The 17353-nt window shown below is 29.4% G+C and overlaps 1 protein-coding gene across 3 annotated transcripts; it reads left to right on the top strand.

Annotated features, from left to right (window-relative positions):
- The first annotated feature begins 7438 nt into the window (after window positions 1-7438).
- On the top strand, window positions 7439-16774 carry LOC145307479 (uncharacterized). 3 transcript variants are annotated; one of them, XM_080149932.1, is made up of 12 exons: window positions 7439-7878; window positions 8898-9021; window positions 9334-9423; window positions 11535-11633; window positions 11795-11893; window positions 12055-12153; window positions 12313-12411; window positions 12568-12666; window positions 12827-12925; window positions 13857-13925; window positions 14470-14514; window positions 14782-16774. In XM_080149932.1, the coding sequence occupies exons 1-11, from the start codon at window positions 7849-7851 to the stop codon at window positions 14496-14498; spliced, it is 936 nt and encodes a 311-aa protein (XP_080006058.1). In that variant the 5' UTR covers window positions 7439-7848; the 3' UTR covers window positions 14499-14514; window positions 14782-16774. The 3 variants fall into 3 exon arrangements, with proteins under 3 accessions (XP_080006058.1, XP_080006056.1, XP_080006057.1); XM_080149930.1 differs by having other exon boundaries at window positions 7443-7765; XM_080149931.1 differs by having other exon boundaries at window positions 7443-7765; window positions 14470-14518.
- Window positions 16775-17353: the final 579 nt, after the last annotated feature.

The raw sequence follows: 17353 nt of genomic DNA, 5'->3' as shown, positions 1-17353 counted from the left end.
TAAGTAATAAGAATTTGATATTAAAGATATAATTTGGTCCAATTTAACTATGAAAAAATCTAGATTTTTAAAAATTAAAACATCAAGTATCAGGATCTAAACATAAGATATTAGAAATACTTTGAATTAAATCAATAATATTTATACTTTCAAGATTCTGCCAGTTTGATTTATTATCTGTTGAATATATATTCTGAATCCTTTAAGAGGTTAACTCACAAACAAAATATGAATTTTAAATATTTATTCAAATTGTTTTGTGCATGTTTGCACTCTTCAGATGTCAATGTAAAACTAAAGTTTAAAATAAATTTAAATTTAAAGGATTTTTACAAATATTTTTGAAGATTTTTTGTACATACTAATTAAAAAAAGTTTGTATCGTATATATTCAACAGTATCATGTTGTATTTTACTATATTTCATATATATTATATATACTTATGTTGATTTTAAAAAAATTATTGCAAAGGAATTTAAAACCAGCCCAACATCTTTAGTTTTAAGTTTGCTGTTTCTATCCAAATCTCCTTTACATGAATTTGCTTTTTTTTATACTAAAACCTGGCTATTAAAATATTATCTTATTTTTTTATATAAAAAAACCTTACTTCCCTTACTTCCAAAGATCTTTAGACTCCTGTGTAATTTTATAAAAATTCCTTTTTAAAATATTCCTATTATTTATTTGCATTTTTTTTTATCTAAACATTATATAGCTAGTTATTTACAGATATAATAATCATTATAACTTATTACTTTAGTTTGTAAGTTTATATTTTGTTAAATTGTATCAATTCAAATCTATAAATTTTTTTCTTATAAATTTGTAAAGAGCGATTTTTTGATTCAAGTTTAATCTAAAGCAATATTTATAAAAAAAAATATAGATTTGGATACTTTAAACCTTTTGATTATTAACATTTATTATAATGGATTAATTGTCCTTGATATATAATCAATAAAATTATTAGCATTCAATGCTTTAAATATCTTTTTTTAAATTAACTTTATATGTCTGTAATGAGTCTACTTTTTTATTATTCTGTTCATGTTATAAAAAGTTTTCTGCCTCCTCTTTATTCTATACTAGTGCTCTGCCCCTAGGATTCTAGGAGCACTATTTATTTAGATTTCAAAAATAAGTAAAAATTAGGAGAACCCGATTGGTTCAGTGGTTAGTGAGATCCATTGGTACAAAGAAACAAACAGACAAACATTGTTCTACTTTGTATTACAGACAAGCGGTTATGCACCTAGAAGCCTCTAGAGACACTTAAAGTGGAGACACCCTCCCCATAAATAGTTAAAAACCTTTTCTGAATATATAAGAATCTTCATTGTAAAGGAGAACCATATCAGTTCAGTGGTTAGCAATATCCTTGGCTTCAGACAAAAAAAGCTTACTACTTGAGATAATAGGATTATATTTCAAGAATATTGTTATTACATACAAAATCTAACATAGTCATTAAATTAAATCTGAGTAAAATTGACAATAAAAATCATTAAACCTCTAAAAATAAAAAAATATTTTATGCCACACATAATTTAATTAATGGATTTAAGGCATATCCATTCATTTATTACACTAGTCACCATAGTAAAGTTCAGTAATATAATATCTAATTAAAATAAATAGGTATTTAAAAATAGGGATATACAATTCAAATAAAAATGAAAATAAATTTGCTTTTCAATGGCTGATGTTCAATGTCGGACATACAGCAAGAATTCTAGAGAAGCTCCACTACTAAAACTAATATCTAGAAACATATAACTGTGAACAGCACTAGATCCAAATGTTTTAATCACCAAACCTTTGTCAAATTCATATGATTTTTCATAGATAGAAAGGATTAAATGGATAGATAGATAGATAGAAAGATAATAATTTTACCATTCATCCATTGTCATATCCCTATAGGGAGAAGGGGAGGGGGCATTAGACTTTAATTAATGTAGATAGATAGATACAAATGAATTCTTAAGCTTTAGTTAGATAAATATATCATATATATATTAACAAAAAATATTTTAATCTCTAAACCTTTATCAAGTTTTTGGATTAATATTAGATAGATAGATATATAGTTGGATAGATAGATAGAAAGATGGGTAGATTTTCATATCCCTATAGGGAGAAGGGAGGGGGTGGGCATTAGACTGTAATTAATGTATATAGATAGATACAAAAGAGTTAGATAAATAGATAATTAGATAAATATATTATATATCATATACTAACAAAAAATATTTAATCACTAAACCTTTCTCAAATTTTAGGATTGATATTAGATAGATAGATAGCTAGATATATATTTAGTTGAATAGATAGATAGATGGATAGATAGATAGATAAATAGAAAGATAGATAGATAGACAGATCGATAGATAGATTGATAGATTAATACGAGATAGATAGATAGATTGATAGATTGATATGAGATAGATAGATAGATAGATATATAGAAAGATAGACAGATATATAGATAGATAATAATTCTACCATTCATCCATTGTCATATTCCTATCATATATGAGATAGTGGGATAGATATATAGATAGATTGATACGAGATAGATAGATAGATAGATATATAGAAAGATAGACAGATATATAGATAGATAATAATTCTACCAATCATCCATTGTCATATCCTTATAGAGAGAAGAGGGGGGGGGGGGCATTAGACTGTAATTAAAGTAGATAGATAGATAAAAATGAATTCTTAAACTTAGTTAGATAGATATATTATAATACTATTTATTTTAAAAAAATATTTTAATCACTAGACCTCTCTCAAATTTTAGAATTAATAATAGATAGCTAAATAGATAGATATAGTTGGATAGATAGATAGATAGATAAACAGATAGATAGATAGATAGATAATAATTCTACTATTCATCCATTGTCAATTCCCTATAGGGAGAAAAGCGGGAGGGGGGGGGGGGCATTAGACTTTTATTAATGTATATACAGTTATTAAACTTAAGTTAGATAAATATATCATAGTATCATATATTAACAGAAAATATTTTAATCACTAAACCTTTCTCAAGTTTTAGGATTAATATTAGATAGATAAATAGATAGATAGATAGACAGATAGATAGATAAATTAGATTAGATTTATTATTCTTGGGTGTACATACATAGAAAAAAAAACAACAAAATAATAAATGAATATTATATACATTTATATATACAGTCAAATTTTATTGATATGGTTAATTTATAAAAAAAATTTTCTTCCCAAATGGCAGTTTCCTAAAAACTAGGAAGTATGCAGTAATGTGTATTCACACATTGTTTTCATACAGGCCATATAGATAAGACAAAAAAAAAAGAAAAAAGATAATAAGCAATAGATAAAATCATATTAGAGAGGAAAGAATGATAATAGGAAGGATTGATTAGGGCATACAAGTCTCACACCATTATTGCAATAATAGAAATTTAAAAAAAACATTTCAACAAATAGATTTTGATTGATTTATCAGATTTCCAACAATATTGAAAAGAAATATAATTTTATCTACATTCTTGACATAATGGGTTGTTACACACTAAAGTTAAGCTTGATAACAAAGATTCTTTTAGATTTTTTATAAACTTTTTTCTTGATTGATTGTGGGTTAACCCTTAACGGTCGGGGGGGGGGGGGCGTTGAACGCCCCCCCATCCGTTTTTTTCTATCTCATTTTCTGTGTGTGAAAGATAAAGAGCCCAAACTGCTTGACTTTTTAAGTATGGGTATGACACATAACTGAGAGTTGGAATTTTTTGAATATCTCCATCCTGGCGGGCACAGGATTCCAGCAAACCTGGCAGGATCATCCAGGTAAAGAGCAAAAATATTTTTTTGACCAAAACAAAGCATTTTATCATACCAAAATACTAAAAAATCCTCTAGTAGTACATCCTTATATGAAATACAGGTGTTCAAGTCACTTTCTGGTTCCAGGTATGATCCTGCAGGTCCTGATCCTCCAGGTCTCCAGAAATCTTTAAAAGGCTCCTGTGGCCGCAATTTTTGACTTACAGACTTCAAATTTAAAACTTAAGCTTTTCATACATGTCTAAATAATGCATTAAAATTTCATAAAGATCCGCTGCTGTTTTCCTGCCAACCGCCAACTGCGGGGGCTGACAGCTGCCAAGTACAGCTGCGGCTGCTGAAATTAATACTTTGATATTTTTAATATAAAATTTACATAAAGATAAATATTTTTTTCTGCAAAAAAATTGTCCTTCTAAATTGAAAAATAAGAAAATTACAGCTGTTTGAAATTTTTAAGTAAAAAAGGACCTAAAAACAAAGGTTGTTAAATTAAAGGGTGAAGGAAGCGAAAATTGACTTTGACTTACTAAAGGTCGGAAATTCATTATCAAACAGGGGACTTGCACAAAAATCTAGCCCTTTAGCTCTAATAGGAACTGTGATAATAGGGGGGGGGGGCGTTGAACACCCCCACCCCCAACCGATTTAGGTGTGGCAAGGGGCCCGACTGTTAAGGGTTAAGTAGAGTGTCAAAACATTTCAACAAATAATTGTAATCTATAGAAGGGATATTTTTTTGTATCATCATTTGGGATATACATCATTTCATCAGCTATTGTCTTATCCCTTGTAATTTTCATTGCTTGAATAGTTTTTATTTTCCAAATATGTATCTAGTTTTTTCTTTGTAATCAATTTTTATGCTTTTAGAATTTTTGTATCTTTTTGCTCTTTTAACTCTCTTTCTATCTCTCCTTCTCTTTTCTCTTAATCTCTTTTTCACTCTTTCTTGTACTCATTCTCTCTTTCTCCTTTTTTCTCTCTCTCTTGGTCTCATTCTCTCTTTATCTATCCATATAAGTCTCTCTCTATTTCTCTCTTTCTTTTTCTCTATCTCCTTTTCTCCTTCTCTCTCTCTCTCTCTTTCACTTATTCTCTATCTATCTCTCTCTTTCTCTCTCTCTCTCTCTCACTTAATAACTTTGAGGACTATCATTGAATATTAATTGGTTAGTTCATTAAGTTTAGTGTCCAAACGTTTCAACCACTAATTGTAATCTGTTGAAGGTGTAATCTATTGGTCAATGTCTGATCCCTTTAGTTCCCTGACAGATATTTGTACTGGCTTGCTGGGGCTCAGTGCAGTGAGACAATTGAGATCATGAACAGGGATCTTAAGGGATAAGACAATGACTGATAAATTGATGTGCATCCCAAATAATGATTGACAAAATAACCCATTCTTTAGAATACAATTAGTGGTTGAAACGTTTGGACACGTATTTTTAGTAATAAACCAAAAAGTCCCCAAAGTTTTTGAAAAAATACTAAGTTTGGGGACTAGTGTAATAAACAGCCCAATGTCCCCTCCCTCCATGAAAATTTCTACAGGCTAGGGGCCCTGTGTGATGCAATCAGATGATAAAAAGGATCTAAAGGGATAAGACAATAGCCGATAAATTTATGTACATCTCCAATGATGATACACAAAACAACCCATTCTGTGGATTACAATTAGTGGTTGAAACGTTTGGACACTCAACTTTATAAACCTACCAAAAAGTTCCCAAAGTTATTGAGCTAACAAATAAGAAATCTTTTTTTAAAAACTTTGGGGACTATTGTGATAAGCAGCCCAATATCCCCTCCCTCCCTAATAAATATAGTTGAGGCCCTGTGTAATACAATTGGATGATGTAACACATTAATTTAGGAAAATCTATTTATTCATCCATGGAACAAACATTTCTTCTCCTCCGCTTTGTTTATTAAAATTCATTTGGCTTAGCCTCGTTTTTATTATAATGGTAAAATATTTTTCTACATTACAATTAGTGGTTGTAAAGTTTAGACACTCAACTTAATGAACCATCAATTAGAAATATATTTTGAGTCCCCAAAGTTGTTAAGCCACCAAATAAGAAATCTTTATTTCAAAACTTTGGGGACTATTGTAATAAACAGAACATTTGGCCTCTCCCTCCATGACAAATATTGGAACTGGCTTGGTGATACAATCAGATGATGTAAAAGGATCTAAAGGGATAAGACAATTGCCGTAAATTGATGTGCATCTCGAATAATGATAGACAAAATTACCCCCTCTGAAGATTCCAATTAGTGGTTGAATATAACCCTGAAAGATACATTTTTAATTGAGAGGGGGGGGGGGGGCTTGTGATGCTCAATTAAACAGTAAAGGCTTAGTTAAAAGAAAAATGATTATGTCATAGCTATAAATGGACAAATGGATTTATTAAAACTTGGATATTACACCAGAATTTCATGTTTTATAGTAAAATTAACTCTGTAGTGGGCCAAAATAACAATCTCCCCCATCTAATTCTTTTACCCCTTCCCTCCCTCTTACTGGATAAACGGCCCAACCAATAAATGTGAGGGAATATTGGAGGCTAAATTGACAACAAGTTTTCTCCTGTCATAATATCCATGTATATTTTACATCCATTTAGCTACATTACTGAAACTGGGTGCGGCTTTTACTAAGATTGGATACACAGATTTATATCTATAATACAAAGTAGCTTGATGTCTGTCTGTCTGTCTGAAGCTTAAGATCTCAGTAACCACTAAACTGATTGAGATCTACTCTTCAGGGAATATACCTAATGGTCCTGTGGTGGTTTTAAGCTATTATCTTGAGGGTTGGGACACTACCACAATCTTCCAAAAAAATCCATCCATGTCTTTTTGTATCATCTGTTTTCACAAAAAAAATTCTGTATTTATTTGGTGGGAGGAGGTGTTAAAAAATGAGAGGCTAGGGGCGAAGCTGCTAGTATAAAACAATGTAATACAGAATAATTTGGGGCCCTACATTATTGCACAGATCAAAAATAAAAAAAATCCTGCTTGGGGCCCTTTATGAGCCAAGTAAAACGTTGCATTAGTTGGAATTTTTATCTTACAAAACAAGATTTACAGGGGACATGGAATTGTAATATTCAAAGAATTTTTCTTCATTTTTATGTTTCTTAAGATATTGACAAAAATAAGAATAACTGAGTTATAATAATTATTTCTTGCATTGTATTATAAACAGCTTTCCGCAGATATAAAATATACAATTATAAGATTAAAACAAGTTTTTTTAGCCCAAAGATGCTGAACCCACAGGCTAAAAAATTGGTTCTAATTTTTCATATTTTTATATTCATAGAAAACTAAATATTTTACATATGGCTGAAAACAGGTTCTAATCCACTGGATATTAATCGGTTTTGAAGTGATATGGTAAAACTTTGATAGTTTTATATTAGAAACCCTCTCTCTTGAGTAAAGAGAAAATTTCCATTTTTTATCAATTAGTTCATTTTATATAAACTTTATCTTTTGTTATAAAATACATGTCTTCATTTTGGAAAATAATTTTCTTGCCATACTAGTTTTCTCTTTCTAATTGAGCTGAGGCTCTAGTTACATAATCATCAGGGATCTACAGGGATAAGGGACAATGGCCAATGAATTGATGTGCATCCCCAATGATGATAAACAAAATAACCTGTTTTTTTAGATTACAACTAGTGGTTGAAAAGTTTGGACAATCAACTTAATGAACCAACCATTAAAAATTTGATTAAAATAAGAAATCTTTATTTCAAAACTTTTGGGACTAGTGTAATAAACAGCTCAATGTTCCCTTCCTCCCTGCATAACCATGCATTATTGCTAGATACAAGTTTTAGTAATACATCATCTGTGAACCAGCCAACTCTTAACATGAGAAGACTTAATTTTGTATGTTAAAGTTAATTATTTAGCAAAAGTGAAGGTTTTCTATAATTAGAGTCAGTCCATCCGTTTGTCCATAAGCCCATGGAATGGTTAGCTCTTTTGATTATTTTGGACAGGTTAGAATTGTCCTATCCAATTCAAACTTTGCATGATGATTCCTACAACAGTTAGGTATGATTTAAATAGCATAGCAACTCTATAATCATTATCAGAATGTCCATACATCCATTTATAGTATGTTGATTTTTAACTTTTTTTGACAAAAAATTTTCATGTGATGTAATTGATTTTTGAAATACTGATTCCTAGGACAACAAAGTACAATGCTATAAGCAAAGCATCTCTATAATTAAGTCCTAAAAATGTAAGTATGTCTTGAACAGTATCCTTTAATTAAGTAATATTGCAACAAATGGTTCTGAGAAAATAAGTATCATATTTTAATAAACCTTTGGAAACTTTAAAAAGTTTGAAAGCGGTTTAATTTTAAATTATTAGGTGGAAAAGTAGATTTTTAAAAGTTATATACCTAACACCTGTTGGGGGCTGTAACCTTGTTGGGTCTATATTTGTGGTTCCCTAAACCTGCAGGGCTAATATCTGCTTTATTATGAAGTATCCAAATATGTAGTACTAGCAGCTACACCCCTAGAGGCCATTAATGCCCCTTGCAATAGAGGGAGGGGAGGGATAGGGGAAGGTGATTTTCACTTTCAATTTTAGTTTTGAAAAAAAAAAGTTGCAGCACCCTATTAGGAAGGTAAAACTAGTAAGTCATACAGTGGATCTGCCTAGCAGGACTTTTCTGGTTTTTTTTGGCAATTTTTTTAAAGAGGTTTGTGTTTCCAATAAAATAAAAAAAGAACTGTGAAGTAGAACCATATTTGTTCAGTGGTTAGTGCAACCCTTTAAACAGGCAGAAAGACTCTTACCTTTGCATAAGGATTAAAGATGAGTTTACCTTTGTAGCAGAATTTTTACATTTAAACTTTTTTGCCCCTTTAGAATTCTTTAAAATGTTTTAAAACTTTAGTTTCAGGTATTTTAGAATTTATGTTATTGAATGTAAATAAATTTATGAAAAAGAAATTATCATATTTTTAGTCAATGCTAAATTTTTTTCTCTCTTTATAAGGTTTTCCTGTTGGTCCTTGCACATCAAAGTATATCCTGTTCCACAACTTCTCCTCCTCCTGATGGTATACCAACTCCTGAAGAAACAACTATAAGTGAACTAGAAGCAAGAGATTTAGAGTTAGGTAATATATATTTTTTTATTTATTTCAAAAATCAATTCTAGATATCAATTAAAAACTTGCACATGGTCTAAATAAGAGTAATTGTTTATTCTTACCTAAATAAAATTTTATTATAAAATTAAAGGAAATTAATTTGTTAATGTATAAAACTTATATTTTATTCCTAAAATTGCATACATATGTATGTCACACAAAAGAAATTGTTAAGAGTAGGAATAATTTTTATAGCACTTTTTCATGCTTGTTTCAAATAAAAAGATTTGTTGCCCTCTTATTTTGGTATATACCCTGGTTTATTGTTTTTACTTTAAGATTTGGTTGAAGCATCTAGAAATGGTGAAATCAGTAGAGTCAGAGAACTTATAAGAAGAGGTGTTAATGTTGATGCTTATAATAATGAAGGTAAAGATTTAAATTTCTTTATGTGCAAAAAAATGTTAAAATTTTGTTTAAGATAGCATAATTAGTATTGCAAATTTTATATTTTTCTTTTTTTAAAGTTTATTTTCTTTTTAAAAATTTTATTAACCCTTTAATAACAACTCCAAGAATTACTTAAAAATAAAACCTTTTTTGACATACTCTACGCTCTACTTACTATAGATAGTTTGCATGGAAATCAAAAGATTATTTTGTTATGACCACTTTGACAAAAAAAATGTGACTGCATATAAATGGACATGTCAACTTTCTCATCCATTATTAAATGATATGAAATAACTCACATTTAAGAAAAATATTGTTAGAAAACTTCATTTGTTTTCTTAATTTAAATGAAAAAGTTATTTTAAATATAATCTCGAAAAATTGTAAAAATTTGTTTTTTGTAAAGTTCTTTATCTAAAAGCAGAAATACAATTTAAGTTAATTAATTTTGATTAATAGGATAGGTGGACTAGAAACTACCTGCACTCTAATTGGGTGAATGATGTACAACACTTAAGTTTCTCCAATCAGAGCGCAGAGAGTTTTCAATCACAGATATCAAAATTAATTAACTTAAATTGTATTTCTGCTGTTAGATAAAAAAAATTACACAAAAAACGAATTTTATAAAAAATCCTTAAATTTTGATGCAGTTTTCATATCTTCCCCTAACATTAAAATTCCTTCCAACTTATATATCCTACTGTACATTCTAAAAAATACTTTTTGTGTAAATTCTTATAATAAGGTAATGTCTATTTGTCTTGCTGTACTGAGGGATATAACTAACTGCTGAACTGATATGGTACTCCTGTGAAAGATAAAGCTCCCAAACTGTTTGACTTTTTAAGTTTGGATATGACACATAACTGAGAGTTGGAATTTTTTGAATATCTCTATCCTGGCAGGCACAGGATGTTAGCAAACCTGGCAGAGTCATCCAGGTAAAGAGCAAAGATGTATTTTTGACTTAAACAAAGCATTTTATCTTACCAAAATACTAAAATATCCTCTAGGAGTACATCCTCATATTGAATACAAATGTTCAAGTCAATTTCAGGTTCCAGGTATGATCCTGTAGGTTCTGATCCTCCAGGTCTCCAGAAATCTTTAAAAGGCTCCTGTGCCCATTTACATAAAGATAAACATTTTCTGCAAAAACAATTTTCTTCTAGCTTCAAAAATAGGAAAATTACAGCAGTTTGAAATTTTTAAGTAAAAAAGGACCTAAAAACAAAGGTTGTTAAATAAAAGGGTGAAGGAAGCAAAAATTGACTTTGACTTACTTAAGGTCGGAAATTTATTATCAAACATTATTATTTTAGCCCTCTAGCTTTAATAGGAACTGAGGTAATAGGGGGGGGGGGAGCATTGAACCTGACTGATTAATGTGCTGCAAAGGCCCCGACTGTTAAGGGTCAACAAAATTTTACAAAATAATTTACTTTAATTGTAACTATCTTTTATTCTTACTAGAAAATGGGGCTAGGATAATGATGGTTTTGCTAAACAATACTTTTATTGAATAATATCTATAATCCAAAGTAATACAATTGTAGCGTAGCCAAGGCAAAGAGAAACAGATCTTTTACTAATGATTATATATTAATTAAAATACAAGTTAAATGATAATATAGATATTAATAGTTCACAATATAAACTGAATACACTTTTGTCTGTGTCAATCCCAGAGCAGTAACCTGCTTCAGGAAGTAACAACACTAGACTGAGCTATATTTAATAATATACATATATTCTCTGGGAGAGAAATGTACTTTTTACAACACAATGTCTGTCTGTCTATCCGTCTGTCTGTCCATCTGTCTGTCTGTTTGTCTGTTTGTCTGTCTGTCCGTCTGTCCGTCTGTCTGTCCAGTGATGGTTTTAAGCTATTTTTTTAGGGGGTGGGACACCTCCAACACCCACCCCCACCCCAAAAAAAAATCCACCCCAAATTTTTATTTTTTTTTTATTTTCATTTTTGAATTTAAATAACACAAAAATAGGTTCATCGAACTGCTTGGGGCAAAGCCCCTAGAGGCGAAACTGCTAGTTTTTATATATTAGACAAATATATGTTTATCTAGGAGAAACCAGTCTTATGCATGCAGCATTTCAAGGACACACTGATATCATGAAGATTCTTCTAGAAAATGAAGCTGATGTCAATATACAGGATAATAATGGTTAGTTACACAATTTATTTTAGTTATATCTATCCATATACCTTTTAATTATTTATTAGAACATAAGGCTGATGACTCTTTAGAGGATAATGATGATTTAGCTACACAGTACTATTATGCAATAATATTTTTATATATATGACAAATGTATTTTCCTCCAGGAGAAACCAGTCTTATGCATGCAAGCTTTCAAGGCCACACTGATATCGTGAAGATTCTTCTAGAAAATGGAGCTGATGTCAATATACAGGCTAATAATGGTTAGTTACACAATTCATTGTAATTATATCTATCCATCTACCTTTTAATTATTTATTAGAACATGGGGCTAATGACTATTCATAGGAGAATAATTGTTAGCTACACAATACTTTTATTCTGTAATATTTTTTATATATAAGACAAATGTATGTTCATCTAGGAGAAACCAGTCTTATGGCTGCAGCAGAAAATGGTTACACTGATATTGTGAAGACTCTCCTAGAAAATGGAGCTGATGTCAATTTACAGAATAAATATGGTTAGTTACACAATTTCTTTTAGTTGTATCTATCCATCAACTTTTTAATTATTTTTTAGAACATGGGGCTGATGACTATTCATAGGAGAATAATTGTTAGCTACACAATACTTTTATAGTATAATATTTTTATATATTAGACAAATGCATTTAATCTAGGAGAAACAAGTCTTATACTTGCAGCAATGGAGGGACACACTGAAATAGTGAAGATTCTGTTAGAAAATAAAGCTGATGTCAATAAACAGGATATATATGGTTAGTTACAAAATATATTTTAGTTATATCTATCCATCTACCTTTTAATTATTTATTAGAACATTGGGCTGATATTCATAGGAAAATTATTGTTAGCTACACAATACTTTAATTGTATATAATGTTTATAGATTAGACAAATGTATGTCTATCTAGGAAGTACCAGTCTTATGTATGCAGCAAGAAATGGATACACTAATATAGTGAAGATTCTTCTAGAAAATGGAGCTAATGTCAATTCGAAGAAAAATACTGGTTAGTTACACAATTTATTTTAGTTATATCTATCCATCTACCTTTTAATTATTTATTAGAACATGGGACTGATGACTATTCATAGGAGAATAATTGTTAGATACACAATACTTTTATTGTGTATAATGTTTAAAGATTAGACAAATGTATGTTTATCTAGGAGATACCAGTCTTATATGGGCAGCATGGAGAGGATACACTAATATTGTGAGGACTCTCCTAGAAAATGGAGCTGATGTCAATTTACAGAATAAATATGGTTAGTACACAATTCATTGTAATTATATCTATCCATCTACCTTTTAATTATTTATTAGAACATGGAGCTGATGACTATTTATAGGAGAATAATTGTTAGCTACACAATACTTTTATTCTGTAATATTCTTATATATTAGACAAATGTATGAACATCTAGGAAGTACCAGTCTTATGAGCTACAGAGCTAAACATTTTGTGCATGCTTTCTTTGCCCTTTTATTTAAGAACCATTGGTTTTAGGCAAGGAAAAGTTAATGTGATTCTGACAAACAATTCTGAGCGACAATTTTCCTACAACCCCTTCACATTTTTCTCCCCTTTTTTCCCCTCCCCTTCCATTAGATAAAAAACAATTTTTACACCAACTTAACGCCAACAAAATACTTTCCTAACTTTTGGCAATTTCAAATGGAATTAATTGGCTGAATAGCAGTTTTTGGGTTTTAGGTCCTTTTTAACTTTGAAAAATTTAAATTGCTGTATTTTTTTATTTTTAAAGCTAAAAGAACCATATTAGAATTCTCTAAACATAAATTTTGGTAGCAACAGCTGTACTTGGCAGGTCCAGCTGCAGCAATTGGTGGTCAGCAGGGAAATTTAAAATGTTATGTGAACTAATGCTAAAGTTTAAAATTTAATGTCACTAAGTATAAAATTGCGTTCACAGGAGCTATGACCTGGAGAATTAGAACCTGTAGGATTTTACCTGGAACCTGAAATTGACTTGAATTCCTATATTTCATAATAGGATGTTCTATGATTTCTTTTATCTTCAAAAACAAATGAGCTACAGATTGTATTGTGATCATAATTTTCTACTATTACCATCCACCCTGTATATATCTGTTTACATTTCATCTTTTCTGTATATTTGGTCAAATATTTAGTTGTGAATCTATCATGTGCATTATAGAAATTAATGTGTCTAGATAGAACTGCACTTGACTGGGCAATTTCTGAGGGGTATTCTCAAACTGCAGAAGTACTCAGAGAAAATGGTAAGTCCTTCTTGTTTAAGCCTCAGCTGTTGAAGGAAACATGTTTTCTTTCTCATTTTCTGTTTTCGCTCTAATACACTGAACCCTAAATGAGTTCTCAATGGTCTGTGGATAAAAGGAGGGTTGACCATCTTACAGTTGAGCTAGAGTGCTGAATGTGTATGTGGAGTTCCCTGTTTTATAGTTCTGATTTGTCTCCTTACCCATATTATCAAGCAGCCCTTATCTGTAGGTCCCTTTTGTACCTATAAATTGGCTCCTGGTAGATAAAGAATAATGTGGTTTCTTAATTTTTAGAGAGCCAGACAAGCAGATAGACAGATAAACAAGTAAAGAGTATTGGGGCTACAAATTTAAGAATGACATTGACAAACTTTTTTGATACTAAATTGATATTCCCTATGTACCAGGATCTATTAATAATTTTGTGACACCTTGGTAACTTTAATTGGTCACAATTACCACTGACAGAAATACAGATATCAATTTCTACTTTGCGTCATTTTATCTAATTTAAATATGAGCTAATATTTCAATATTTCAGGAGCTAAGAGAGGAAGTGATGTTGAGTAAATGAACAACAATAAAAGTAGGTGAAAAATTATATAAATTTAACATATGCAATCATGCAAGAAGTAAAACCTAAAAGGTGGAATTTCTCTTTAATCATTCGAGATGAAATTCCATACTATGTTTAAACAAAGATTAATGTACAAAATCCCCACATCCTTTTATTATTCATTTTCTGTTGTAGAATATTTAAATCTATATATGAATAAGTTAAGCCCAGCAAATCTTTTTTGTTGTTGTTGATTTATTTGTTATTTTCTTATAATATTCAATGTTAATACTTCAGAATTGAAAACGGCAGCAGATAAAGATCCTTCACAGAACATATTTTGGGTCATGTGAAGTAAACAAAGTAGCAGGTTTCGTCATATTTTCACAGAAGCTTTTCTGATTCATCTAGCCACTGCGGTGGGCTCTTACCCTGAAGGATAATTATCTAATTTAACCTAACCTAACTTGAAATAACTTTTTAAAACCTACTGTGAAAATATGACAAAACTCGCACCTCTGTTTCCTTCACATGACTCCATATTTTTTTATTAACTATATATATTACTATTTACTCAATTCATATCCAGTTACAAACCTTCTCCCTTAATGTAATGCTAGTTATTTCTTGCATCATATTATAAAAAGCTTTCTGCAGATATAAAATGTTTAATCATAAGATTAAAACCAGTTTTCTTATTCTATGCTTTCAGTATCTTGGGCCGTAAAAAAAATGGTTTTAATCTTATGATTGCAGATAATCTTAGCAAATGGGATATAACACTTTGCTTGACATTAATTTTCATAGAGATAAAACTAAACCACCATCCAAGAAATGATTTGAACATTGGTTATCATTTTTAATATTTTAGATGAAAAAACAATAATTGTATCTGAAAGGAGTTATCAAATAAACAATTTATAAAATGTAGAATATGATCCATTTTTGCTACTTCAAGTTTAATTTTGAAAAGGAATTTTCTTTGTGTCCTCAAATTATTTCAATTTAAGAGAAAATAAAAGATCAAAATATCTTAAAAGAAACCATTACAATATTCTTATAGACAGACACACAGACAAACAAACAAATATATAAACATCCTTTTACTTTATTATAAGGATTTATTGAAGATAATAATCTAGTTTACTGACTAATTGGTCTTTTATGGTTGTTGAATATCTTAATTACATTAAGGGACTGAGTGTCTACTATATAAACATGGTATATGGAGCAAATTGGCATGAATTTTGACTAAGTAATAAGAATTTGATATTAAAGATATAAATTGGTCCAGTTTACTAATAAAATAATCTAGATTTTTGGGTATTTGAAACTTAAACATCAGGTATCAGGATTTAAACATAAGATATTAGAAATACTTTGAATTAAATCAATAAAATTTATACTTTCAAGATTCTGCCATTTGATTTATTATCTGTTGAATATATAATTTTTATCATGGAAAGAAAAACAAAGTAGCTAGGGTTGTTGTGACTTTACATTAACTATTCTCCAATTTCTAGCCCCTGGTGGTGCTCTAACCCTGCAGAGCCTTTTTCCTAACCCTGTAGAGCAATCATTAACATTTACCTAACCTAAAATAACCTATCTAAAGCTACTGTGTACATATGATGAAACTTGTTACTTCATTTTCTTTCCATGATACCATAGATTCAACACTATCATGTTGTATTTTATTTATATTTTATATATATTATTATATATATATACTTATGTTGATTTAAAAAAAGTATTGCAAATAAATTCAAAACCAGCCCAACATCTTCAGTTTTAAGATTGCAGTTTCTATCCAACTCTCTTTTACATGAATGCATTTTTTTATATTAAAACCTGACCATTAAAATATTTTCTAATAATAATCCTATTTTTATGTAAAAAAAAACTTATCCAAATGTTTATATTTATATATATTTATATTTTTTCCTTTTATTTCCAAAGATCTTTAGACTCCTGTGTATTACTTTTGAAAAATTCCTATTTATTTGCAATTATTTTTATCAAACATTAAATAGCTAGTTATTTACAGATATAATAATCATTATAACATATTGTTTATGTAAGTTTATATTTTATTAATTTGTATCAATTCATATTTAAAAATTTTTCTTCTTATAAATTTGTAAAAAGTGATTTTTTGATTCAAGGTGAATCAAAAGCAATATTTAAAAATAATTATAGATTTGAATACTTTAAACTTTTTGATTATTAATATTTATTATAATGGATTAATTGACCTTGATATATAACCAATAAAATTATTAGCATTCAATGCTTTAAATATCTTTTTTTTAAATTAACTTTATATGTCTGTAATGAGTCTACTTTTTTATTATTCTGTTCATGTTATAGAAAGTTTTCTGCTTCCTATTTATTTTATACAAGCGGATTTGTCCCTAGGATTCTAGGAGCACTATTTATTTAGATTTTAAATAAGTAAAAATTAAGGAGAACCCGATTGGTTCAGTGGTTAGTGAGATCCATTGGTACAAAGAAACAGACAGAAAAACATTGTTCTACTTTGTATTATAGACTAGCGGTAATGCACCTAGAAGCCTCTAAGGACACTTAAAGTGTAGACACCCTCCCCATAAATAGCTAAAAACCTTCTCTGGATATATAAGAAGCTTTGTTGAAAGGAGAACCATATCAGTTCAGTGATTAGCAAGATCCTTGGCTACAGACAATAAAAGCTTACTACTTTATATGATAGGATTATATTTCAAAAAAGCCTTTATAAATTCACAAACTTTTTTATTACATAAAATAGTTAACATAGTAATTACATTAAATCTGAGAATAATTAACAATAAAAATCACTAAACCTCTAATAAAATATTTTATGCCACAT

Source organism: Acartia tonsa, chromosome 15, assembly GCF_053477335.1.
Source record: "Acartia tonsa isolate MP-2025a chromosome 15, ASM5347733v1, whole genome shotgun sequence".
In the NCBI taxonomy this organism is placed as follows: Eukaryota; Metazoa; Arthropoda; class Copepoda; order Calanoida; family Acartiidae; genus Acartia; species Acartia tonsa.
Note: the sequence above shows the minus strand (reverse complement) of the source record. Positions and strands in the feature narration are given on the sequence as shown.

Bases quoted from the DNA above. Each gene is read 5' to 3' on its own strand.
- LOC145307479 (XM_080149930.1), top strand. From the start codon at position 7,661: ATGTTCCCTTCCTCCCTGCATAACCATGCATTATTGCTAGATACAAGT. The intron at 9,022-9,333 runs GTAATATATATT...TTTTACTTTAAG, and splicing joins AGCAAGAGATTTAGAGTTAG to ATTTGGTTGAAGCATCTAGA. The intron at 12,154-12,312 runs GTTAGTTACACA...CATTTAATCTAG, and splicing joins CAATTTACAGAATAAATATG to GAGAAACAAGTCTTATACTT.